The sequence below is a fragment of the Mesoplodon mirus genome (genome assembly GCF_964341445.2).
Source record: "Mesoplodon mirus genome assembly, chromosome: 1".
NCBI lineage: Eukaryota > Metazoa > Chordata > Mammalia > Artiodactyla > Ziphiidae > Mesoplodon > Mesoplodon mirus.
The window spans coordinates 73503259-73530021 of NC_138976.1; the positions used below are offsets into that span (position 1 = coordinate 73503259).

The window sequence follows — 26763 nt, forward strand, 5'->3', positions numbered from 1 at the left end:
GTATAGCACGGGGAACTCTACTTAATATTCTGTAATAATCTAGATGGGAAGAGATTCTGAAAAAAAGATGGATATATGTATATGTATGACTGAATCACTTTGCTATACACCTGAAACTAATACAACATTGTAAATCAACTATAGTTCAATATAAAATAAAAATAAAATGACATCGGAAAAAAAAAGTTCTGAAAGGTATTAATACTAAAAGACACTCTTTTGTAATAAAATTAGATTGTTTTAATTTTACAATTTGGTTACATCAACAGTAAATTTTTTTGGAGAACCTCATCCCCACAAGGTATTGTGAAGTTTAGCAAATTAACAATTCAGTGTCTTTTTTTATCTCAAGGAGTTGCTTCTAAAGGGGTGAGACAAACTAATACAACCCATGGATTTGGTCTGTGGGTTATTTGGAAGTATTTAATTTCCAAATATTAGGGATTTCTTGATATACTCTGTATTATTTCAGTCTTTTGAAATTTATAATGACATTTTATGGACCAATGTGTGGTCTATGTTAATGTCTTGAAAAGAGTATGTGGGTGTAGTCCTCTATAAATGTCAGTTAGATCAAAATGGTTTGTAGTGTTTTCAGATCATGGATGTTTTTACTGATTTTATCTATCATTGTCTAGTTCTATCAGTTGCTGGGGCAGTGTGTTCAAACTTCCAAGTATAATTGTAGAATTGTCTATTTCTCAGTTAAATTCTGTTCCACCTTCTGTATTCACCCAGAGATATTTTACGGTTGGGTATGCTTCCATGTGTGGGACTTAAAAAACCAGAAACCCGTGGTTGTGTACTATATGCACAACATTCTCTACTTTGTTTCCTTCATTTAATTCATCTCAGGGGTCATTTTATGTCAATATATATTCATCTATCTACCTCTCTCTCGTTAATGACTTTATGATATTTTATTATATGACTTCCATAGTTCATTTAACAAGTCTCTACTATCGAACACATTAGTTTCTAGTTTTTTATTTCAAATAATTCTCCAGGGCATATCCTTTGTTCGTATGTGGAAGTATGTCTGTAAGATACCTCCCTAGAACTACAATTGCTGGATCAGAAAGTACATGCATTTTAAATTTGTAGTGTTGTTGTCAGTTGCCCTTAAAGAGGTTGAACCACTTTACATTCTCATCAGCAACATAAAAGTGTGCCTGCTCTTCCCCAAACCTTTGCCAAATTAGTATATTATCAAGGGCTTTCACTTTTGTGTATAGGACAGGTGGGATATAGTATTTCATTGTTTTAATTATAGTCCTTAATTAATGAGCATTATTTCATATGCTTAAAGCCATTTGTACTTCTCTTTGTGAACTGATTCTTCATGTTCTTAGCCCATTTTTAGTTGATTGTTGGTCTTATATATAGTAAAGATGTTAGACCTTTGTTGTTTTTCTCCAGTTTGTTTCTAGTTGAGATGTTATTCCTGCCATATTCATCGGATCTGGCTCTGAATGAGTGTTGGCTGGTAGCAAAAGTCAAATCCCTCTTAAAGTAAAAAAAAGATTTATATCATCATCTGGGATACTTAAAAGGAATATGCCACAAGCTTTGAAAACTTTTTTTTTTTTTAACATAAAGCAGAAGTTCCTTAAATCTTGGAACAATATCAGCATCATGGAAAAATTTCTGTTATTTCAATAGTAATGATTGTGAAAGTCCTAATGTATATTTGTATGATCTCATGCTGCTCTACTTTTTGAAAGCAATTGTTTTTATCTTATTCTCATATTCAGTATATAAATATATTCTTCTAGTTCTTTTTTTTTTTAGTGTTTCTATTTTAATTATATAGGATTATTTTAAAGAAATTGTACAATATACCAAAGAAAATGAAAAATTATTTGTAATCCTTCAACCCAGTGGTGACAGTGTTTTTTCTTCCAGGATTTTCTGTGTATGTGTATTATGTATATTTTGTATATATAATTATATCTGAGTTTATATATTTTCTTTTTTATGATTGCAGTACTCTTAGTTTTTTTTTTTCCCACTTGTCACTGTAATTTTCTTTGAGTTTAATTTTCAAGTAGCTATTCATTAACAGGATACCTATTTTTGAGAGGTTATATTCTGATTAGTTTAAAAAAATGCGTCTCAGCTATTTAATATTGAAGAATGTGCTTACCTGTTTGTCTTTTTCTTACTCAACCTAGAATATAATTAACTAGGTCCTGATACAAGAGCACATTTCTTTGAATGACTTTTATCCATCTCATTTATATTATGCTGGATACGTAGTCAGGGTGATAACCTTTTAACGTAACTCCTTAGGTGGAAGAAAAGGGAGAATCTGTGTATTTTTTTAACCTTTACTGGCTTTCAATTCCTACAGGGCCAGTACTCCCACTTGGTTTTATTGGCGGCGTTTGACTGTATTGATGATACTAAGCTTGTGAAGCAGATAATCATATCAGTAAGTAATTCACGTAGTCTTGACTTTAAGTTAAACTGATACATCATTTGTGAGTGTGTAAGTTTGATTTCACACGTAGATGTGTAAAGACTTTGAAATGTGTAAATACTTTCTGCCAGTATTTCTTATTTTTTAGTTGCCTTAAGCCTGTTTTGAGGGGGTTGCTTTATTCCCGTACAAACCATAATCCTGTTACTTGATTATTACTAATTAATGTTGCTTTAAATATGTAAAAGACTGCTTAAATTAGGGTAATGTGACTGTTTAGACCATGTAACATACTAAAAGAAAAATTAGCGATGCAGTGTTTAGATTTGATCGGAAATTTATTTTCATAGTAATTCTTCAGTTATTCAAGAACTCCTGTCCACCCAGGCAGAAGCTATCCATGACCTTTGGAGAAACTACCTCTGCATAGCTTATCAATACATCTGTCCTGACTTGAACTGGAGAAGAAAAACTGATGAAGTTCACTCAGTTGTGATGGCTTCTTAGAGATTTCATGAAAGCTGGTGTAGAGTTAGATTACAATTTTTAACTAAAATTAGAATACTAGTTTCCTTTTTTCATTCCGTTTTTTAGCCCAGTATAATGACCATAAAGTGGTAATAATTGAATGCGGTTTACTTAACCCTAAATTTGCCTTCAGAAAAACTGAGCTGTTCTCTTACAAAAACTACACCCAAGTAAAAACTACATTATGAAATAATTTTCTTCATTCTGCAATGACTGCCCCTTTTCTGACCTGAGATTCTGTGATCCTCTTCTATTTTTCCTTCCTTTATTTCTAGCATGCACGTTGTGTTAGGTGTATGATAGAGGTTTCGGGGGAAGGCGTGAGAAATTTCAACACTGGTAGCAGGGACCGAACCTGGAAATGTTTTAAAAAGCACACAATCTGTATAGAGACAGATTATTCATTTGAAAGTTGGTACACATGGATGGGGCCCTTGCAGAAATCTTAGTGACAAAAGCGACTTCCACACCATCGGCAGGGAGAAGCATATGGATGTTCAGAAAGAGAATTCACCTGTTGGCCTGTGGTGGTGCTGTGGCCTCTTTGTGGCCTATCTGGACCAGTTAGAGCTGGCTGATGAGGAAAAGTGTCCCAACTAGTGAAGGGATAGGAGATTTGTTTTCTCAGATGCCAGCTGTAGGTCCCAGTGTGTGAATTTCTCATGCCCTTGCTGTCATTTTCCAGCTTTCCCCTTGACTGTTTTAAGATTGTGATGACTTTCTTTGGGATAGGATTGTGGGAAGAAACAAGTTGGCAGCACTTTGATGTTACAGACTGAGTATTTTGACATGTTCCTTGTGACTTTATTACCCTTTTGACTCCAATCAATAATGATTGTTTTTCATTCCAGTGACAGAAATGTGAGGCCATAGATTAGCCAGTGAATAAAGTTGTTTCATGAAAATGGAAACAGGCTGGGCTATTGAAAGCTTGCTTTTGTTTAATATTTTCATGACAACTAAAATTTGCATAACTGTTCCAAATGGATTTTAAGAGAAATCAAACTTCCTTCAGGATTTGCCACAATTGTCTGCTAGATTAATTTTTTCCAAAGATTTATGCCACTTAAAGTCGCTGTTGAAACAGTTTTAATTCTTTGTGCTTATCAGTTTGATAAGCACAACTGTTTAACCCACATTCCTAGTGACTTTCTCATACTTAGGGCAGCTTTCCCTGAAAGTGGCCTCATTTGCTGATGTCTTGCCTCCAGCTGACAAATGCTCAACGGGTTTTGTGTATCATTAAACTACGTAGCCAGTGATAAAATTATGGAATGCTAATTGCTCTTGCGTTTTCCCCGCCATCCACCACAAAACCTGTTGCAGTATGCAGTGCTTGTTAAAAATACCCAAGAAAGCTTAGTGTTGCAAAACATTCTGTTCAGGGTAACCAGACTCCTGCAAATGTCACGTTGAAATCACAGCCTGGTCAGTTGAGCCCTCACCTTTCAAAATGGATACACACTGTTTCCCACTTACTTTACTTTACTTTCTAAAATAAACATACTTATAAAATCCGACCCTGGAATTGTTGGTATGATGCAACTGCTTTGACAGCAGTGATCCTCTAAAAAGGAAGTAAGTGCACTGGCCATTTGCTCTTTGAGAGTGAATATTGATACATACTTTAAAGTGTAGTATCTTTAAGATGCTATACAGAAGATATAAAGAATAATAACAGTGAACACCCAGCCTCCCACCTGATCGGGCATGAAGAAGTAAAACTTGCCAAATACAGTTGAAGTTCAAGCCCTTTGTGTACTTTTTTTTTTTTTTTTTTGCATATCCTTGTACCCCCGCCCCTGCTGTGATGGATTGGTGCTTATTATTTGCATGCATTCCCTTATCCTTTTGCTATATGTAGATGTTTATGGCATTATTTTGCATGTTTACAAATTCTATATAAGTGATGTGTGTTTTCTCCTGCAACTTGCTTTTTCCTTTTGGCATTATGTTTGTGAGTCATCATCAGGAGTCAGGAAGCTTTTTTAATAAAGGGTCAGATAGTAATTATTTTAGGGTTTGTGAGTCGTGTATGGTCTCTGTCGCATATTCTTGTTTGTTTTTTGTTTAGCAACACTTTAAAATGTAAAAATATATATATATATATATTCTTAGCTCACAGGATGTACAAAAACAGGCTGCTGATTAGATTTGACCTACAGGCCATGGTTTACCCACCACTGTTCTAAACCATTCATTTTTCAATGCCAAATAGTTTTCTACTCTATGAATATACCACAGTTGATTTTTCCATTTTTTCTGTTGATGGACATTTAGGTTGTTTACAGTATTTGTAACTTTAAACATTCATATTATTTTTTGCTATTCCAAATAATTCTGTAAGCCTTCTTGTATGTCTCCTCATTTCTCAAAGGCATTTACTTAGCAGAACTGTGGGTTGCCAGATAAGCTGCCCATATGTTATATAGAGTCATGTGTCTGTGTTTCCCACGCAGCCACTACAAAACCTGTTGCATTATGCAGTGCTTTTAAAAATAGCCAAGAAAACTTAGTGTTGCTAAGCATTCTATTCAGAGTAACTGGATTTCCTGAAATGTCAGGTTGAAATCATAGCCTTACAAACACTCCTTTTCTCTTTAAGACCAGGCTCCAATTCAATCTCCAGATAATGTTCTCTGATCTCTCAGCCAGACCTGCTCTCCCCATTCTCTCAACTCTTATAATTTTTGTCTTTGCCGTCTGTTCATTTAGCAGTTAATTGTGATCTGACCCAGGGCTTACAAACTCAGAAACATTCATTGACCAGGCAGGTAAATGAGTGAGGCGGGCCAGGTTGGGAGGGGCGGGGGGAACTAGAATGCACATGCCCTGTCCAAGGCGGTAGCCACCCTTGGCTCTAGCTTCTGGGAGTGTGAGCCCCATGGTGATAGATCTTCCAATTTATTTTTCTTTTTTAATTGTGATAAAATTTACCATCTTAGCCATTTTTAAGTATATAGTTAAGTGGTGTTAAGTGTAGTCACATTGTTGTACAACCAATCTCCAGAACTTTTTCATCTTGCAAAACCAAAACTCTGTACGTTTAATAACCTCATCCCAATTTTTTGAGTGCAGCCAAAAAGTTGGAGTTTTGTGTAAAGTCACCGCATTTTTTAAAACAAAACACTCAAGAGGCTGCAGTCACTGCCAGTGATCTAACCTTCTTTTTACACTTCTGTTTTTATCCATTATTTAAATGTCTTATTTTTATTTTTAACTTTTAAAGAGTTCCTCTTGCCTCTTCTGCTAGATTTTAGCTCTTAGGTTAAGGTCAGCCTGTGTTTCTTTTTGTTCACACACAGCCTTCCATAGAGGAACATGCACCGTGGATGGGCATGGTGCTCAGTAATGTATGTTGCATTTTGCATTTCTTTCTTCCACTGAAAATGCATATGTGCTCTAACCTTACTTCCAGTGTGCACCTTTCATTTTGACCTTTCCTTTTCCCTTTTAAAAGAGGGTTGGCAAAACAAGAATGCCAAAGAATCTGACAAGGGTCCAACACAAGGTCAGAATGGCCACACATTTTCACAAGGGAGATCTTTTGTTCTTCCTGCACTTTTCTTCTGTTTACATACCTGCGTTAGAGTAAAGCGTAAGGGGAAGATATTACAACAGTGGTCCTTCTTGTGATCTTCTCTAAGTAAGAGGGAAAGTGAATTGAAAACCTTTACATTTGAACCTTCATCGTTGGGGCTCTTTCTCTTTTGAGGATGCCAAACTCATGACTCCCATCAGCTTTATTTAACCTCCATACTTAAAGATGCTGTATATTGATGGGTGTTTTCCACATGAAGATAATTACTTTATAGCAGTTTCCAGTTTACAGAGTGAATTTTCTGATTTGCTTCTGGTAGTGGCCCACAGGTGGGGCAGGTGTATCGTTTCCTTTTGCAGATAAGGGAATTGATGTATAGAGAGGTTAAAGGATTTTCCAAAGGCTACACAGCTTGAACCCAAAGACCAAATTCAGCACAAATCAACTGCTCTGTAGCTGCCTCTACTCTATCTCTACGTGTTTTGACACTCAGTGTTCTCCAGGTGATCATCTAGAAATTTCTCTCCTCTGTGTGTGACCCAGGTTAAAGAGAAATGAATTAGTACTCCATAAAACAGCATCACTCATACTGTTTTATTTTTTCCAAGATGAATGTTTTTGATGGTAGGAAACCAGGAATAAGGGGGAGTTGGGGGAGAATTAAATGATACCACATTTTTAAGTAAACATTTTTTAGTTTCATATGATTGTTAGTTTATAAACATTGCACTCGTTTAAGAATCTTAGACCAACATAAGTGTAGGTTCTAAATTCCTTAATTACAGACTGAAAGGTAGTAAAAGTTCAGTGAATTTGGGCACTTAGTCCTTGAGTAGTATTTTTGCATGGATTTTATATGCATCTTGTGTTAAGGTGAAACCATTTCTGCCCAAGCCAGATAAGATGCACTAGTCCTTAAGTGTATGTAGAACCCACAGAGAAGATCAAGTACATTGAAGACTACATTGCCGGCTTCATGCCACTCCTTTTCCTCCTAGGCCAAGAAAAAAAAAGTTAATTAAAAATAAATAGCAGCCATTTATAGTTCTTCACTGCCTACTCCCCGCCTCCCTTTTTTTTTTTTTTTTAAAGCAAGGGTTTTAAAGGTATAATACCCCAGAGGGTTTTTTAAGGACAGCAAAGTTGTGGAGGTTTTTTTAATGATTGTACAAATTGGCCTAAGCTATGTATCATTCTCAGTCTCCTCTTTAAACTGATTAAAGCATTTATCTTCTTTTATGAGTTGGTTAAACCTTAAATAAAGCCACACGAAAAGTAGTCCATATTTGTGGCACTAAATGCCTCTTTTTCAAAAATGCATATGTGAGTCTACTTTGGGACATGTTTACCTTGAAATTGCAAAAGAGCTCCCATCTCCATGAAGTGATGTACATTTTTTTTCTGTTTTCCCCTTTAGTACTGAAATTTTAAGTCATTTTTTCTGAGTGGTTAAAAGTTATATTCGTTTTCAGGTGGTTAGATCTGTTGCACCTATTTTCTAGCTTGTTTTTTTTATTTTTTCCTGCACTGAAATTACTAATCTCGTTGTAATCAGTAGGCACTCAAGAGAATAGCAGCTCTGAGTATATCATCTCCTGGAGAATTCCTTTCCTTAAGAATGGGGTGTATGTTTTCTTTGAAAGAGACTAGAGTTGAAGTCAGAGGAGCAGAACTAGTGAGAACCCTAGCACTGCCACTCTCACGTCCTCCTGCAGGTCACCTCTCCCCTTTCTGGGCCCCTCATCTGTAAAGCTGGGTGGTTGGACTGAATTCTTTCTGTGGCCCCAGCCAGTTCTGAAGAATCTCTGGTGTTCAGTCACACATGGCTTTGAATATTAAGTTTGTTATAAGAAATAGGAATGTTAGGGAAAGACCAATGATTTTTCTGTTGCATACGTAGAATAAACGAGTTTTTAAACAGTGACTTTTCTGTCTTTGCAAATATCGCCAAATCTACACAGGAGCTCAGTTGGGGTGGGGATGACATTGCCTTTGTTCCTTAATCAAACAACTAGAAAAGGAGGTTACTGTTCTTGTTGATCGGAGATGTAAGAGAATGCAATTATTTGTAACTGCTCCATGGAGTCTTTCTGCATTTATTCCCCTCCCCCCTCTTTCTGTTTTTGACGTGATACTTAAACAGCCTTCATTTGCCATGAGTAAGTAACCTAACTTTAAAAGCCTTTATCCACTTGTTCTATTTAACAGAGTTTCTTTATCTCCTTTCACATACATCTCATTAGGGAAATTCTAATAAGAATGGTCGTCATCCGTGCTGCTGCTCCATTTAAGTGCAGCTGCAAATTAACTGTATCTGCTCAGTGGCCCCAGCAAGCAATGTCCCTAGTAATAGTGGCCTAAGAAATATTGGTTACAATGAATGAGATAACTCCTTTAGACATAAATTTTTTAAGTCCTTGAGCTTGGTCGGTTAAATATAAATGGATTGTTCAATAATGCTAGTCCCAGTAGAGAGGCAGTTCTGTATTCCGAGTGTAAATTTCTTTGTGCTTTAATGAGACGACTTCAGAGCTAGCTGTACATTTTTTCATTAAGTACGTTGGGGGAAAGTTATGTATCCTTCTTTACCATTCAGATTCCAATCATAGTTTATTTTAAGCATATAGATTCACTTTTTGTTTCTATAATTTTACAGGAAATTATTAATTCCTTGCCTAACATAGTAAATGACAAATATGGAAGGAAGGTCCTGTTGTATTTACTAAGCCCCAGAGATCCTGCACACACGGTAAGAGAGATCATTGAAGTTCTGCAGAAAGGAGACGGTAATGCACACAGGTGAGGGACAGTAGAATAAAGGGCTTGGGTCCTTTATTCCTCTGCTCTGATTGTTCATTCATTTTGAGTGGCATGTGCTTCCATAAATCTACTCACATGTGTACACCTCTCATGGTCCCTCCCTCTCTAAAACTCCAAAGGTGAATTCCATTTTTAAGTCTGTAGTTTTGGCAGATTCTTAAAGTTTTTATCCTGAAAAGGAAATGAAAGCATCATGCCAAAAGAACGCCTCTGAGGCCCAGCACATAGTAGGCGCTCGGGTGTGTGTTTTGCTTTATGTTTAAAGCAACTGGTATCACTTAACCAAGTAGTCTGGGGAGCAGAATCCATAAAGTAATCTAAACATGTGTTGTAAGATATTTTGTTATTGTCGTTATTTGGTTCGAGGTTGGTTCAGGATTTTTTTTTTTTTTTTTTTTTTTTTTTTTTTGTATCACACAAGGCAGGCTTCACTTATTGAGTGCTCATTCTGTGCCAGGCACTGTTCAGATCCTGGGGACACACAGATGAAAGACAGATATCCCGCCCTCAAACTGCTTATCTACATGCACAACAGAAATTAGACAACAGAGCGTGGCACAAACTGTTATAAGCCCTTAGAGATTTCTGTGATAATAAAACACCATATTTCCTTTGCTGTTTATCTTACCTTAATTCTTCATTCAATATGTTACCACAGTAAGAAAGATACAGAGATCCGCCAACGAGAGCTCTTAGAATCCATTTCTCCAGCTTTGCTAAACTACCTGCAAGAACACGCCCAAGAGGTGGTGCTGGATAAGTCTGCGTGTGTGCTTGTGGCTGACATCCTGGGAGCTGCCATTGGAGATGTGCAGCCTGCCATGAATGCCGTTGCCAGCTTGGCAGCGGCAGAGCTGCATCCTGGTGGCAAGGATGGAGAGGTACTGTGCTATCATGAGACAGGCGGGAAAGCCACAGTGGCTGCAAAAACTCCAATCACTGGGAACATTGCTATAAAGAGAATTTTAGTGATAATTAACTCACCTCATACCCACAGTACATTTGGAAATTGCGAATTCAAAACACTGCTGTTAACACTCACTGTCTTCTGATGACTCCACATAACTGCAGAGTAAAAACAAAGTCCTCTTAATGCTGTCCATGATTGACCCAGGCTGTCTTTCCAGCATATTCTGTGTTCTTAATTTTGTTTTGAATTTGCTGTGGACTTTTGCACTTCTTTCATTTGTATGTACTTCTTTTCTCAACCTCAAGTGCTGCTTATGTTTCCATTTTCCTGTGCTCTTCCTGTAGAAAGCCTTATTAATCCTTCCAGGTCCTCAGAATCCTTCTCTGTGAAGTCTTCCTTAATTCCCTCTCAATCAGAAAGTTTTTGCTCTTTCTGATAGCTCCTGCCTATGTTATTTGGGCCTTGTGTTATTCTGCCTTGTATCTTAAGTTTCTTGGTTCATGCACTGGATATGTGCTAGGCAGTGGTCAACACCCACCCCCCCACCCGCCGAAAAAGAGAATACCCTTTGGGGAAACACAATACTTAAATAAATATGCACACAAATGATTATTTATTGTAGAATAGAGATACGTGCTGTGAAGGAAAACGCCAGGCTCTATGGGATTATATACAAATGGGAGCCAACCTGTCTTAGGAGGGCTTCCTGAGGCAGTGAAAGCGAAGCTGAGACCCAAAGGCCTGGTAGCTGAGTGAAGAAAGAAGATTCTAGGCGGAGAGCAGAGCACGTGCGGCCGCCTTGGAGGAAGGAAGAAGCTCGGCGTGTTTGAGAACAGGAGGCTCGGGGGGCTGGAAATCAGTGAGCGAAGGGAAGAGGAAGGCAGAAGCCAGATCCTGCCAGGCCCTCGCCCCGCACTGGGTTGTGAGCTCCTGATGGACCCACATGGATGGGGAGCCCACTGTTTTCTGACACAGGAGATGGGGAAAGAAATGGGCCGTGGATCTTAGAGACACCCTGGCTCCTGCCCTCACAGGGCAGATCCTGTTAACAAATTGGGACGATGCATGTGTAGTGAAAGTTCCTCTGTAAGGACACAGGCCCTGTTGTCTCCCGTGCTGGACAAGGAGAGATCCTAGGGGATCTCTGTGCGAGCGGTTGGTATGGCCCTTGAAAAGGAGTGAGGTTAAGCTGAAAGATGCTTTCTCGGCCTGCTCAACAGGTAGTGCTTGCTCCTCAGGCGTCACCTTCAACGGTGATTTAAACATCATCCAGCATTAGGTTGTAATGTTTCTGCTGTCGTGTTCTGTCCCATCGGTGTCTTTGCTCCTCAGAAATGCGTATGACAGTCTGGAAAGTGGTTAGCATGATCTTAAGATGAGCCTGGTGGTACAGCTGTTCAAACTGGAGCTCGTGAAGCTGAATGGGAGCTGCCTCAGCGGCCATGTTATCTTGAATAAGCATCTTCATTTCAGTCAGGGTTGGAGTCGATCTCTGGTCCCTCCAGGTGTAGCGGTCATTGTAGATAAAGACCTCTTAAGCCTTTTGGGACTTTCAACTCACCTGAGACTTTATCCGTATATGGTGATATAGAGTGGATGAAAACAACTTTTTAATTAATATGTTCTTGACCCCTCACAGCTTCACGTTGCAGAACATCCTGCAGGACATCTAGTTCTGAAGTGGTTAATAGAGCAAGATAAAAAGATGAAAGAAAGTGGACGAGAAGGTAGGCTGTGCAGCTTGACCTTTTCTTGTATTGGATGTGGAATTTCAGTCATGTCTGGCATCCCTGAACTTTATGCCGGCCATTTAAGTTCAAATGAAAGTCTGTTGAGTTTGTGAGTAAGAAATGATTTAGTGGTTGCAAATAATGCTTTTTCCCCCTGGAAATTTGTCTCCTAGAATCCTTTCATTTTCTTTCCCTTTCCCACCCTCCCTCCCTTTCTCTCTTCCCTCCTCTGCTACTTCAGACTTCAAAACGGGCTTGTCCAACATTCTAAAATGCCATTTTATTCTTTGAGGATGGTGAGGGCAGAGTAGGAGGGCCAGTTTGTGAGTATCGTCATCCCAATTGAAAAGCATATTTATCTTTAGTTTTGAGGAAAGGATAAGCAGAAGAAAATTATCCTCATCAGAGAATTTTGAACTGGTGCCTATTTGGCATTCAAATAATATGACCAAAGAGCAAGCCAGTCCTTGGCACTTCCTGGTTTTTCATAAACCTTACAGCTGCTCTGTAGAAACTCAGCTCTCAAGAGGAGGACAGCATCTTTTATTTATTGATGAGTGAAAACTTGCGTATCATTCCCCTCTCAGTCCTGTCTTTGACCAGACCTTCTCTTTCTAAATTCAAACTCCATCTGGTATTTTAGCCACTAAAGAGGCTTTCTCCCACTGAGTTAAAACAGTTTGGGCTTTCTATTACTGTGTCTGAAAAAAGTGACAGATCATGAATTTATGTCTTGAGGCAAGTTGCTGTTCTAATGGTTAGTGAGGCAATCAGTATAGTAGTAGAACTGTCACTTCTCACTCTAAGAACAGAGACTTGGGCCTATTTCTCACTGTAAATTTTTTATAAAAGAGGAAGCTTCTGGTAATAAATTTTGAAGAAAAAATAATGTATTGAATTATCTTTTTATTATTAAAAAGTTGGAGCATAGTTGAGCTGAGTTTATGTCAGAAAAGTTGTCTTGCTTTTAAAATGCAAGCAATTTTCTAGTGACTTTTCTCCTCATTTAAATGGCCCTGGCAACCCTAAAACACATCTGTTTGAACTTGATGTATTTGTCATTTTCATGTAGCACCAAATGAGTGGCTAGCTGTCTTGGTTATCTGTTGCTGTGTAACAAGCCACCTCAAAACTTAGTTTTCAAAACAACAGTCATTTGGTTGGTGTTTGGTGGAGCTCAGAAGCTCTACTCGGAGTCATCTGGGGCTGCTTGGCTTGGGGTTGGATTATCCACGTTCACAGTGGCTGGCAGTGGCTAAGTCCAGCAGCCTTGCTTCCTCTCCCTTGGCTGTTGGGTTTCCTCACAATATAGTGGTTGAGTTTTAGGAGGACAAAGTAGGTGCATGGTACTTTCATGATTTAGCCTCAGAAGTTATTTAAGGGCAGTTGTACCATACTCTCTTGATTAAGTCAGTCGCAAAGGCCCACCCAGTTCGAAAGGAGAAGACATCAGTTCCACCTTTAGATGAGGGAATGGCACTATTCTAGAAGCATACACAGATAGGAGATACTGTTGTGGTCACCTTTGGAAAACATTGTCTGCCTCACCAGCTGATTTCTGTCCCTCTTGAGCACGTGCCATGAAGAATAAAATAGTCATAGGCCTCTTGGCTTTTAAAGGCTCCTCATATTTGGGTATCTTTGAATTTTACGTGCTACCTACCCAAGATGTTTGCCTTTAAGATAGGTTGTCCCCACCTCCATCTGTACCAGATCCTAGTTTTCAGAATTTCTCCTTTGTCGAAGAGTTAGTTAACACTTAGATGGCACAGTGAATAAGATAATACACTCTGAGACCTTGGGAATCAGATGTACTATAATAACAAAAGATGAATCGTATTTTTGACAGGTGAACGAATGTTTAGTATTGTAGAGAGAAATTGCCAGGTGTAAGCCAGAATAGTCATTTGACCATTAACCGTGTTCAAGGCACCTTCTGAGTGAGCGTTTTCCTTGAGGGGAAACTTGATTTTAACCAAACACGAGGTGCTGCTGTCAAACATTTACTTCCTTAATAATTTTCAGGTCAGGGTTAAATCATTAAATAATACAAAGAAATGCAAACATGACCAAGCGAGCATTTTATAAGAAGTCATTGTTTCTCTTGAGTAATTACTGCTAAACATAGCTGAGGATTTGGGTCAGGGTTGAGAGAAATGGCTGTATTAAAAATGCATTACATAAAGCTGAGCTAGAATATTTAGTGTTAAGTGATACTGGGTGAGAACTCTTTATTAGCTTTCTCATTAAAACATGTTTCCAGCTTTAAGGGTAGTAGAGGGGCTTCCCTGGTGGCGCAGTGGTTGAGAGTTCGCCTGCCGATGCAGGGGACACGGGTTCGTGCCCCGGTCTGGGATGATTCCGCATGCCGTGGAGCGGCTGGCCCCATGAGCCATGGACGTTGAGCCTGAACGTCTGGAACCTGTGCTCCGCAACGGGAGAGGCCACAACAGTGAGAGGCCCGCGTATAGCTAAAAAAAAAAAAAAAAAAAAAAAAAAGGGTAGTAGAGAGAGAGATTGGGAGTTTAAATCTTGGTCTATGGTGTTCATTAAGTTTATTTTACAGGTTGTTTTGCAAAAACACTCGTAGAGCTTGTGGGTATGAAGAACCTGAAGTCCTGGGCTGGTGTCAATCGAGGAGCCATTATTCTTTCCAGGTATGTAGAACGTGTGCCTTTTTCTGCTCAGGGTCCTCATCCTCAATGCCCGTGAGGGCAAACCGTGCTTCCTTCACACTTACTTCTCAGTTCTAATGTCTGTTTCCCATAGTCCAGTATTCCTGTCTGTTACTCTTGGTCTAGACAACTATACCAAATATTAGAGAGCAAATGTAACTCTTCCCATCTGTCCTTACAGTTTCTTTTCATATGCCCTCTTCTGGATGGCAGGCATCATAAAATTATGGCATTCACAAGGCATCATTTGATTGTTTCACCACATTTACGGTTTTGACCAAAGTTTACTTGTGTTCTTTTTTAATGGATTAGTTTTGTTCCTGTAAAAACTGACAGAGTTGTTTTTCAAATCGTGACTGACTTTACTGACTTTGTTTTCAACTACTCTAAAAGGATTCGAGAAGCATTTGCTATTAAAGTCTGCATGCTAATTAATCTTTGTTTCTAATTTAAATGATAGAAAACTGATGATTTGTGAATTGAGACATAAGCTTAACTTGTTGTTGTTTGGACATAGGTTGAGCTTATAATTTATGGGTCATTGAAATTTTCATCTATTCTATTCCCAGATAAAACCCTTTTTATTAAGGATATTCATTTTAAAATAGATTTGTGTGTTGTTTTGAAATAATCACTGTTGATTTTTTTCACCCTGCTGTGTTGTCGAGATTTGGAAAAACAGTTACCAGTCTCAGCTTGAATTTCCCACAGTATTTCACATGCAAGTTACTATGCAATTTAATTTGTATATGTTTATAAATGTTGTAGGCATTTCTTCAATATATATTTTGATTTGGTACACATATACTCACAAATACATACATTCCAAACGTGCATTCATTATTTTTAGGTATATCAGTATCTCCAAATATATGGATGATACAGATCACTAGTTTATTTCTCATTAAAATTAGCTAATTTTCCAGTTGATTTTGAACAGCCAGAGTCCATTAGCTGAAACATGAACTTTTTGACATGAATATCTTTATTGGGCATTTGGAATGTTAACACCTACTGACACATTCTTTCATTACACTCAATTAACTAAAAATTATGGCAATGCCGTAAAATTAATTTTTTTTAATATCTTTATTGGAGTATAGTTGCTGATTCACTTTGTTATACAGCTGTATGTATACATATATCCCCATATCCCTTCCCTCTTACATCTCCTTCCCACCCTCCCTCTCCCACCCCCTCTAGGTGGTCACAAAGCACCGAGCTGATCTCCCTGTGCTATGCAGCTGCTTCCCACTAGCTATCTATATTTGGTAGTGTATATATGTCAGTGTTACTCTCTCACTTCATCCCAGCTTACCCTTCCCCCTCCCCGTGTCTTCAAGTCCATTCTCTATGTCTGCGTCTTTATTCCTGTCCTGCTCCTAGGTTTATCAGAGCTTTTTTTTTTTTTTTTTTTTTTAGATTCCATATATATGTGTTAGCATACCGTATTTGCTGTTCTCTTTCTGACTTAACTTCAGTCTGTATGACAGACTCTAGGTCCATCCACCTCACTACAAATAACTCAATTTCGTTTCTTTTTATGGCTGAATAATATTCCATTGTATATGTGCCACAGAACCAGGAAGAAATAGAAAATATAAACAGACCAGTCACAAGCACTGAAATTGAGACTGTGATTAAAAATCTTCCAACAAACAGAAGTCCAGGACCAGACGGCTTCACAGGCAAATTCTATCAAACATTTAGAGAAGAGCTAACATCTATCCTTCTCAAACTCTTCCAAAATGTAGCAGAGGGAGGAACACTTCCAAAGTCATCCTACGAGGCCACCATCACCCTGATACCAAAACCAGACAAAGATGTCACAAAAAAATAAAACTACAGGCCAATATCACTGATGAACATAGATGCAAAAATCCTTAACAAAATTAATTTTTAAAGATTGCTCATCAATCAGAGCTCCCCTTGGGTGGATTTCAAACATGAGAAGGATACTGTAGGTTTATTATGGAATATTCCTTAAAACGGGAATATGAAATATCTGAACATGAAGTATCTGAGGTTCTAAAGGGAAGTGAAACTGGAGATAAATTAATAATTGATTAATATAATAATTATTTTTATTTGGCTTTAGAATATTGTCATATGCTTGTTTGGCAAAATTCTTTCCTTGTTTATATTATTCTTTAAAACTCGTGCATGGGGCTTCCCTGGTGGCGCAGTGGTTGAGAGTCCGCCTGCCGATGCAGGGGACACGGGTTCGTGCCCCGATCCCGGAAGATCCCACATGCCGCGGAGCGGCTGGGCCCGCGAGCCATGGCCGCGGAGCCTGTGTGTCCGGAGCCTGTGCTCCGCAACGGGAGAGGCCACAGCAGTGAGAGGCCCGCGTACAGCAAAAAAAAAAAAAAAAAAAAAAAAAAAACTCGTGCAGTATGTGTGTGTGTGTGTGTTTGTTTTTGTTTGTTTTGCTAAATCTTTTTTAGAGTAAGTGACAAAGTGTCATTCTGGGTGAAAAAATCAGCCTTGTATGCAGTCTGAAAAATAACTCAGAAGCATAATTCTCTACATTTAAAGGCATGAGCTCTAGACAGACTGCCTGGGTTCCAGTCCCAGCTCACTGTGTGGCCTTAGGCAAATTATTCAGCTTTTCTGAGCCTTAACTTTCTTGGATGTAAAAGGAGATTAATAATAATCCTAGGTTATGAAATCTAAATGGGATGATGCATACATAATGCTTAGCATTATGTTTAATGCGTGTGTTCAGTAAATATTAACTTGTATCACTATTATGCACCGTGTGACTGTGTGTTTAGCCAAGGTTTATAAAATAAGAACACCTATGAGTCACAAGTCTATTGAGAGGGCACTTTACTTTTCAGCTTTGCAGGTGGCAAGCAGTACTTGTTGCTTGTCTTCCACAAGCATGTCCTCCTCTCTGTGGACATGATGGAAATTATTGGGACCAGGGTCTTTCAAACATGCCAAGTGATTTCTTTCTGGGTTGTGTTTCAGTGGTCAGCAATTAAGCAGGGTCATGAGGAAGTCGGGGGAGAGTAGGAAATTCGGCCCTGGGGTTGGGTGGTTGAGTGCCTGTGACTTCGCCCCTATTTAGAGAAAGGGGCCTACTTGTTGCCCGTCTGCAGAGCTCTGCTCCCCTGTGATAGTACGCATGCCAGCAAGGTCTCAGAGAGCAGGGCTGACCTCATTTTGTTGAATGACTCACACTGATCGAGTGGTTAATTAGGAGCCAGGCTCTGGCTGGGTGCTTCAGACACGGGGTCATGTGAGCCTCAAAACACAGCCCTGTGAAGAAGGCGGGGTCTTTTGTTCCCATTCTGCAGGCCAGGAAACTGAGTCTTTGAGAACTTAAATAGCATGCTCTTGGTTGTATAGTTACTGAGCGGCAGAGGCAGGTTTCAGATCTGGGCAGTTACGCTCCAAGGTAAAGCTCTTTACCCCTTCACTCAGTGTTTTGGCAATAGAGTTCAGTAAGAAGGCCATTCATTAACTGCTTACCTTTCATGCTCCCCACCTTTCCTCCGTGTACACCTATTCGCACATGTTAATTCAGTCACTCAGTGAGCATTTCTTGACTGTCTGCTCTGTGTACGTGGTGCCGTGAGGTAAATAAAGCACAGGGTCCTTGCTCCTGAGCTTTTCTAGGTGGAGAAGGAAAGGTAGAATAAATGTAGTAAACAACTTTAAGGCAGGGTGTTCGTCCTAAGACAAAGTGAAAGCAGGACCAATTATGTGGTTTTAGAATATAGGCTACTAGCCCCCATCATTCATCTGATCAATGGGGGGAAAAAAGCGTTTATAGTTACACAACTTGTCTCACAAGTCAGTGAAGTTTTTGTACTGTGTGCGAAGGTAGTATTTGCAGACAATCTAAGGGTTTTTTATGAAATTTAATTTTTTGTTTGCTAATTTTTGTCTTCTCTCTTCAGCCTTCTCCAGAGCTCTGATCAAGATGTTGCAAATAAAGTCAAAGCTGGATTGAAAAGCCTTATTCCCACATTGGAAAACAACAAAAACACCAGCAAAGGAATAGAAATGCTACTTGAAAAACTGACTGCCTAGGTAGAAACAGTTAAGAACAAGTTGGAGTCATCTTTCCTCTTCTGTTTTCCCAGTACAGAAAAGAAGGGCTAGGGTCCACCTTACTGGTAATGTGGGTGCTCTGTATATGTGTTTCTTCTTTGTAGAAGAATCTATTTATAAAATGATTTCTAAAAATGGCCTTTGTAAGAAACAAATCTCAGCCTTCTCTTTTATTGTATTGAATAGGAAGCAAATTACAGTGTAAAAGATTTAACAGTCATACACAGTGGGACCGACCAAATTTATATAAATAGTTGTGTGCATTGATTCAGGGGAAAAGACATCTTCAGTGAACAGTAGTCTGAGAGGGCTTCATGGAGGAGAAGGAACCTGAGAGTTTCCTGCTTCAGAGGAAGGCACGATGTGGTAAAGAAGAGCCACGGGGAGTCCTTGGCGGGAGCAGTGAGGTGGCAGTCAATGGTTCTGAACTGAACTTCAGGAAGGCTTGGGGCTTGTTGGGTACAGGCATGGGGATACTCTACATCCAGGACAGCTGCATTCCTAGCTGCCTTATGGATTGGGTGCCGTGTTAGGTTTTGTTTGAAACAAGCCACTCCAGGAAGTTAAGATTTGTAGGAGGAAATGTGCTGGATGAATTAGGGGATCATAGTGGGTAGCAGTGTTAAGGTCATTGTCACAGGGGAAATCTTCCTGTCTTTGAAAACTGGGCCTTCCAAGTAAATAGCTCCTTGTAGTGAGACTTTCTCTCTTGGGACTTTCCCTAAAGTAGTTGAGGCCTACAGGGTTTGAGTTAGAAGGATATGCAAATTTGTTAACAGTGCAGAAGTTGGAATTTAAGTACAAGTAGGATGTTTGAACTTTAAAACTACACTTGGCTTCCAAGCAACAAAGCTTGGAAGGATTGGTAAACCTTGGAAGAATTCATAGCCAGGCTCATGTAGCCCTGCTTATGAATACCTGACTGCTTTAGAAACCGAGCCTTGGGGCTTCCTCTAAGTAGCCTGCTGTAACAGGACACCCACTCAGGTCTGTCACTGCTGTTACACCTCAGGAGAACGGCTGTGCCTTTCCTACCAGACCGCTGGGTCCCAGGACTACTCCCAGCACGTGAGCTGCCAGGACGTTACCTGCTGCCCTCTCCTGCAGGTGCATTGAACCCTGCAGGAGCAAAAGAGCCGATGCCTGTAATTCTCTTTGGGCGTGGATTCTCCCCCTACCCCCACCCCGTACCCCCCACCACCACGACCCAGCCAGGTCTAAGGGTAGAGGTGGGACCCTTGGGGGAACTAGGGGTGGTGTGGGAGACAATGGGGAAGAGCTTGCTTTTGTTTGACTGATATATTGTGTGTTCGTTTTCCGTATAAAGGGCCCATTTGGAAAGAGAGGGGGACAGAAATTCTGCTGTTTGTTCCATCTGTAAGACTAAAAAAATAACATCCGTAGTTTGGAAAGTTAGAATGTTATGAAGCATATAACGAAAGAAGAAATCCTTCTTCTGCCCCACTCCACACCCCTGCCTTGTCCTCCCCAGAAGCAACGGCTTTCAGTTCTTTTTAGCTCTGCTAAGTTTTTAAATATATGATTTTTGTGGGTTAAAAAAAAAATCTATCCGTTTTAGGCATTTTCTTTTAACTTCCTGTTATGGAAAAATACAGATTTGAGACTCTTCACCCCCACTGTCTCCCTACTTCTTTTCTTTCCATTTTCCCAGTAGAATTGCATCATCTTTGATAAATTGGTGTTCAGTTTATATGATTATGTTGACGTCAGTTGTTAAATACTGAAGGAGGTAGTGAGCTGTCATGACATTTCTATACCATTTTTTCCCCTGGAATTAATAAATTGCCTCATTTATTTTTATTTGCTTACTTTCCTACATTCCTATAATTAATTTTTCTCACACTGTCCATCAGAATTGCATACACTCTTCTCCAGTAGGCATTTTCCTCTTTTTTCAGCCTGGCAAGGCTCCAGTGTTATTCTAGGGTTAACCCCTTTCCCGATGGCTCCAGTATGTCCCATCTAGTGTGCCTCCAGTGGGTCATAGATGTGCTGAAATTTTAACAGTTTCAACCCTTACTCCACCAGGCCATACAAACATTTCCCTTGTGTGGTTCATGCAAAAGAACACTGGTATGAACTAATCCCAGGGGCCCTTTCCTTAAGTCAGTGATGGATTTAGGAAGGAGCCTGGCCAATGGACCTCAGAAGAGAAGTATATTCCTGGGAGAGGTTCCTTTGGTCTCACACCCACAAGGAACAGAGTCCCTTTCCTGCTGGCTGACTTTAGTATATGCAGAAAGCATACTGAGACTGGCTGAGCAAAAGGTTGAAAGAATCTGAAACTGTGATTTTGAACTGCTGAATAAATCAACTCCTGGAGCTGCCCTATACCTGAACTTCCTGTTATGTGAGAGAATTAACTTTCATTTATCATTTAGGCCATTTTGAGCTGAATCTTTAGAAACTTGAAGCCAAAAGTCAGTGAATACTGACTTCCACACTATCCAGTACATCAGGTCAACTGGCAGACACCTCCGCTGGAGCCTCCTGGCTTTCTGAGTGTCCTAAGAACCTGCAGCACAGCCATCCTCATCCCGGGCCTTCCCTTCATGTCTCGTATGGAAAGCCCATTCGAGGATCCCATGCATTTCATTTCCTTGCTTAGCATCCTCTTTTGAGTGGCACACAACCTCTAGTAGCATCCTGAGAAAGAATGCATATGAGGGAAAATTGTAAAGTCTGAATGTCTATACTATCCTTTCACACCTGGACACCTAGTTTAGCTGGATATAGAATTCTAGTTTGAAATTAATTTTGCCTTGGAATTTTGAAGACATTGGTCAATATTTTCTTTGGCTTGCAGAGTTACTGTGGAAGTCTAATGCCATTCTTAGTCTTTTATATGTGGCCTTTTTTGGGGGGGTTGTGAGGGGTTTCTCTGAAAGGTTTCAGGACTTTTTTTATCCCCAGCCTCCTTGTATTTCAGGATCATGTGCATTGCTATGTGTCATGTGTGTCTGCTCTTTATTCTTTGTGCTGGGTACTTGAGGATTTTAGTCGGAGACGTGAAGCCCTTCCATTTGGGGGCTGTATCTGTATTGTCTCCCTAACCCCCTCCTCCTCCAACCCTATTTTCTCTATTTCTCGTTGAAACGCCTGTTTTGCAGATTTCAAATGCTGATTTGATCCTCTAATTTTCTTTTTCAATTCTTTGGCTCTTTGTTTTGCTTTCTGGGTGAGATATTTCCTCCACTTTCTCTGTCAGCCCTTCCATTGACCTGTTCTTTTCTTGTTTCTTACATGAAGTATCTCTTAAATCCCTGGGGATGTTGTCTTTTTTGTTTGTTTTACCTTGCTTTCTCTCTTGTGTCTGCACTTTTTGTTTATTTTGGGCTCTCATGTTTGAGACTTTCTGGGAGAGATCTTTGGCTCTCCCTTATATACTTAAGACACTTAAAACTGATCAGAAAGTGGGCAGGCCCTTCTGGACTTTTGACTGCTCATTACACAGGTGACGAGGTATGGATGCTCCTGTTTCACTGGAGTCCTCCAGATGTCAGGATCCACAGGCCTTGTGTCTGGGCCATTCTGTGCCTCTAGAGGGAAATCCACCTGGCAGCCACAATTCTGGTTGCTCAGCACTGTGTGCAGATTTTCATTAACCCACCTGCTTTGAGTACAGCACCTCTCCCTCATGTTCTCTTATACCTGGGACCCCCTTGTCTGAAGAAATCGAACCACCGTGAGTCCACAAAATAAACTCTCGGCCTTCTGCCAATGTGTAGAGTGGTAGTCAACCAGTTTTAGCCAATCCCTTTGTTTCCCATGCTAGGCCTCACTCCAGCTTTGCCCGGGACTCAGCACCTCTACTTGCTGGGAGTTTCTGTAGATCCAAGTGAGAAGTAACTTGCTCCTCTGCTTATACGTGGTATTCGGCTTTCTTGGCCCTGATAACTTTCTCCGTGGCTTCCTCTTTTTCCGGATACTTGTTGTTGTTCACTCACTGATGGCTTCTCTCCTGTTTGTTTCTTTCTTTTGACTTTCTACCATTTTAATTTATTCTTAGCAGAAATCAACAAATGGTTTTAACCAAATTGAGAACAACCTACCTGGCTGAATGGAGGATGTATTTTCCATGGAAAAGTTTCCTGCTTTTGAGAATGTCTTTAATTTTAAAATTTAGCTTTTGTAGCTTTCAGATTGCACCCCATGCTTTTCTCAGGGATCGATCTGACATTGCCTAGAATGAAGGAGAACCTGTTCCCCTTTAAGCCTGGGGTAATGTGTGTTTGCCTAATGGAATAAGGCTTCCTGCTTACCTGAACGCAAAGGATAGGCTCTTTAAAATATGTGATGGCACTTCTGTTTCTGTTTGCAATGAAATTTTGAAAAGGTTGCATCTTAATTATAGCAGATTAGTCACTCTTAAGAGTATGTCTTACAAAGACAAGAGTGTGTGTATTTTTAGAATAATGGTTAAGAGAGTACAGGGTCTCAGAAAAAGCAGCAACAGTTTATACTGAGCCATTAATCAAGCTATTTCTAAAACTAATGAACTTAAATAAGCATAAAAATCTGCCACTTGAACTTTTTTCTCACCTCTGAAACTGATTAACCTAAGGAAACAGGTTATAATCATCTCCATCTGTTAAGGACTGAATTGATCGTGTCCCCTTCAAGTGTGTGTGTGGGAATCCTAACCGCCACTCCCACCTCTGTACCGTACCTCAGAAAATGACTGTATCTGCAGATAGAGTCTTTAAAGAGGTAATTAGGGTAAAATGAGGTCTTATGGGTAGGCCCTAGTTCAGTATGACTGGTGTCCTTGTAAGAAGGGATCAGGACACACATAAAGAGAAGAACACGTGAAGGCAAGAGAGAAGAGGGCCATCCACAAGCCAGGGAAAGAGGATTCCAAATGAAACAAACCCTGCTGATACCTTCATCTTGGATTTCCAGCCTCCAGAGGCTGTTTGAGGAGATAAATTGCTGTTGTTTTCGCTGCCCAGTCTGTGGTATTTGTTAGGCAACCTTAGGAAACTAAGACACCACCTTTCCTTTTCTAAATTCAAAACCTCTACCACCACAGTGCCTCCAAATTCCCTACCCTTTTTCCCAGATGAATTCTTAAGGGTTTAAATGAAGTCAACCAGGAGATACGTTCTTTGGATTGGTCTTTTATGAATGGTAACTAAACGGCCGCTCTGCTCTGCATTCCAGAGTTTGCAAACAGACACTGATTGCTGTGGGCATGTTTGTACCCAAAACAGTGACTTGGAAGATAGTGCCGATGTTTTGCATCGCTGTGAAGGAGTGGTGTTTGGAATCTTTCATCAAAATGATTTCTAATGTTTAAACATGGCCTCATGCCCATTGCTGAATGTAAGTGGACGAAGAGAGCTCCAAAAACATGGTAATGAGAAATTTTGGTCCATGCTGTCTTGTTTTTAGGGGAATTAATTCTGTCTTGGGAGAAATGATTAGTTCTTAGTTGTGCCGATATGTAATAGTACTTAAGTGGAAGGTGATAGAAATCTGGTATGGTTATGAGAATCATCTGACTGTGCTCTTGATGACTATAATTAAGCATAATGAATAATTTAGATATTTTAAGTGACTTCCAGATGCTTGAAAACAGACTTTCCTTTTAGATAGAAATCCTCTTGCATTTAAAACTCATGTTCTTATTGATAAACCTGCCAGTAAACACATTGACTTGCTGCTGTTACATTCAACAGTAGACAGTGATAGAAAGAATGAACATGATTATTTTTTTTTTTTTTTTGGTACGCAGGCCTCTCACTGTCGTGGCCTCTCCCGTTGCGGAGCACAGGCTCTGGATGCGCAGGCTCAGTGGCCATGGCTCACGGGCCCAGCCGCTCCGCGGCATGTGGGATCTTCCCGGACCGGGGCACGAACCTGTGTCCCCTGCATCGGCAGGCGGACTCTCAACCACTGTGCCAGCAGGGAAGCCCGAATGAACATGATTTTTAAAGACCTGTGTAACAACAAGGAAGTGCTTTTGAGGAAATGGACACGTGTTGGGTATTATTTTTCTTGCCCAATCAACTATTCTGCCCCATCTGTATTGCTTAATACGTAAATCTAGTTCTAAACATAGACGTATTGAAACCCATTGCATCTGCGTGTAATGCATCCTGGTGGACGTGTGTTTTGGTCTGGCTGGTACCTCTTTCGGGGCTCCCCTCCTCTCACGTTTCATTCGTCCCGTTTGTGTAGGGTGAGCCCGTCATGACCTGCCTTCATCAGATGCACGTGACCCAGGTGTCCCAAATCATAGCACCATTCACTTGGCCACGATGATTAGTTAATGGGTAAAGTGCTCTTTTTAATAAACAGCATCAAATCAGAATCTGGCATGGGACCAAAACAAGAGCATTTAGAGCTCTGGGGATCACTGTGAGGTTTAATTCAACTTAAATTGAGTTTACATGTGAAAAGGACCTAGAACTGGGCCTGAATACACAGGTTGGGGCTCACTCCCAGGGCCAGGCTTTCTAGTGGCCAGGTAGAATCATGGGAGATTTGGAGATTGCTGGAAAGCTTTGTTGTCACAAAGCCATGCCTTGGGAGTCAAAGTTCCCATTGTTGAGGTTTTTTGACATCAAACATTTCAGCAACCCTTACCCCAAAACGCAGTATTACACTTGCACTTTTGAGTTTGTATTGGCTGAGAAATCACATAGACAGGTCCATGAATTCATTACCACACACTTTTAAATACATATTTTACAATCAACTTAAAGCAGCTGTGCACCTTTGAAAAGCCTTCACCCCATTTGTAGCTAGGGCTTGGGGCAAGGTGGGGTCTGCAGGCGCCCTGCAGTCTCTTCTGCCCACAGGTTAGGAAGCATGGGTGAAAGCACTTGAGCCCAAATTGGCTCTTTTTTAAATGCAAATAACCCTGATAGGAACAGCACCTTTAGCTGTAGCCTGTGATTAACGCCTTCCTTTAAAGTCTATCAACTTGTTCGGGTAGAATGCTGAGAGCTAGGCAGCTTGGAGAGGGAGTTCGTTTCCTTGGGAAGGAGCAAGGGGTAATTTGAGGTCATTCACCTGGGCCAAAAAGCCTAGGAACGGCAGAGAAGTCCAGGGTTTCAACTTGCTTAGTGGTCTTGTCATGCAGAGATGGGTGTGAGCACCAGGAGACACTGGGCCAACCCCAGGTGATTGCTTTGCAGAGGCAGTTAACTGCCTTGGATTTGTTTGAGAAGCTTGGACCCAGCGTGGGTTCTGCCACCCAGGTGATTTGGGTCCTCTGTTTCCTCATCTACAAAACAAGCCACCTGCTTCACATTCCCTTAATTAATAGGCTTTTTTAAACAAGAACATTCACTACAAATGGGAGGGGTTTTTGAGAGCAGTACCACAGTGAAAAGCACTTGGAGTTTGTTTTCAGAAGATCTGGCTCTGAAGCGCGGCCCTGAGTCTGACCAGAAATGTGAGTCACAATCTTTAGAAACTTCTGTTTTCTTATTTATAAAAATAGAGATAGTACCTGAAAATTTCATAGAGTTGAGGTCAGAATCAAATGAGATTGTGTATGTGAAGGTGCCTTGTAAAACTCTGTAGGTGTTCATGATTCCCCAGATAGATTGGATATTCCTTGCCTTGTTTGGTTCCCAAGTCACAGGGTTGCAGTGTGCCAGGGACTCGGCCAGAGGTGCAGGGTGGAAGAAGGGGAGAAAGAGGACCAGTAGTTCAGGGGAATAACCTTCGGTGACTTAAGTTAATACAAGGAGTACACAGCCCTCCTCCGCCAGGATTGTGGTGGGACAGGCATGTTCTGACTCACCTTAGAAGCAGGTAATACGTTGTACTTTGATTCTACAGTACAACAAATCCTGCATTTGGGATAAGGTGAGAGCTCAGCAAAAGGCGTTTGAGGCCTGGCCTGGGAATCGAAGGATTAGTGTGATAGAATGAAAGGAGCTTGGGATAGATGTGAGTTCTAACCCGCAACCCACCAGTAGATCAGGTGGTTTCTAGGTGGGATGCTCAAAGTCCCAGTTTGCCCTGAGATGCCTTGGGAGCAGCACTGTGGTAGGAGGTGGGGGCAGAGCCGATGGGGCTCTTGACCAGCCACC

At 40.4% G+C, this 26763-nt stretch overlaps 1 protein-coding gene across 1 annotated transcript in view; it reads left to right on the top strand.

The window, feature by feature from the left end:
• Window positions 1-18828, top strand: part of PUM3 (pumilio RNA binding family member 3) — a 39158-nt gene extending 20330 nt beyond the window's left edge. Inside the window, exons 13-18 of the mRNA XM_082626309.1 lie at window positions 2354-2434; window positions 9148-9290; window positions 9970-10192; window positions 11861-11948; window positions 14518-14608; window positions 18538-18828. Coding sequence (XP_082482435.1) covers window positions 2354-2434; window positions 9148-9290; window positions 9970-10192; window positions 11861-11948; window positions 14518-14608; window positions 18538-18670 — 759 coding nt within the window. The 3' untranslated portion in view covers window positions 18671-18828. The remainder of the gene's footprint in view (window positions 1-2353; window positions 2435-9147; window positions 9291-9969; window positions 10193-11860; window positions 11949-14517; window positions 14609-18537) is intronic.
• The last annotated feature ends 7935 nt before the right edge of the window (window positions 18829-26763 follow it).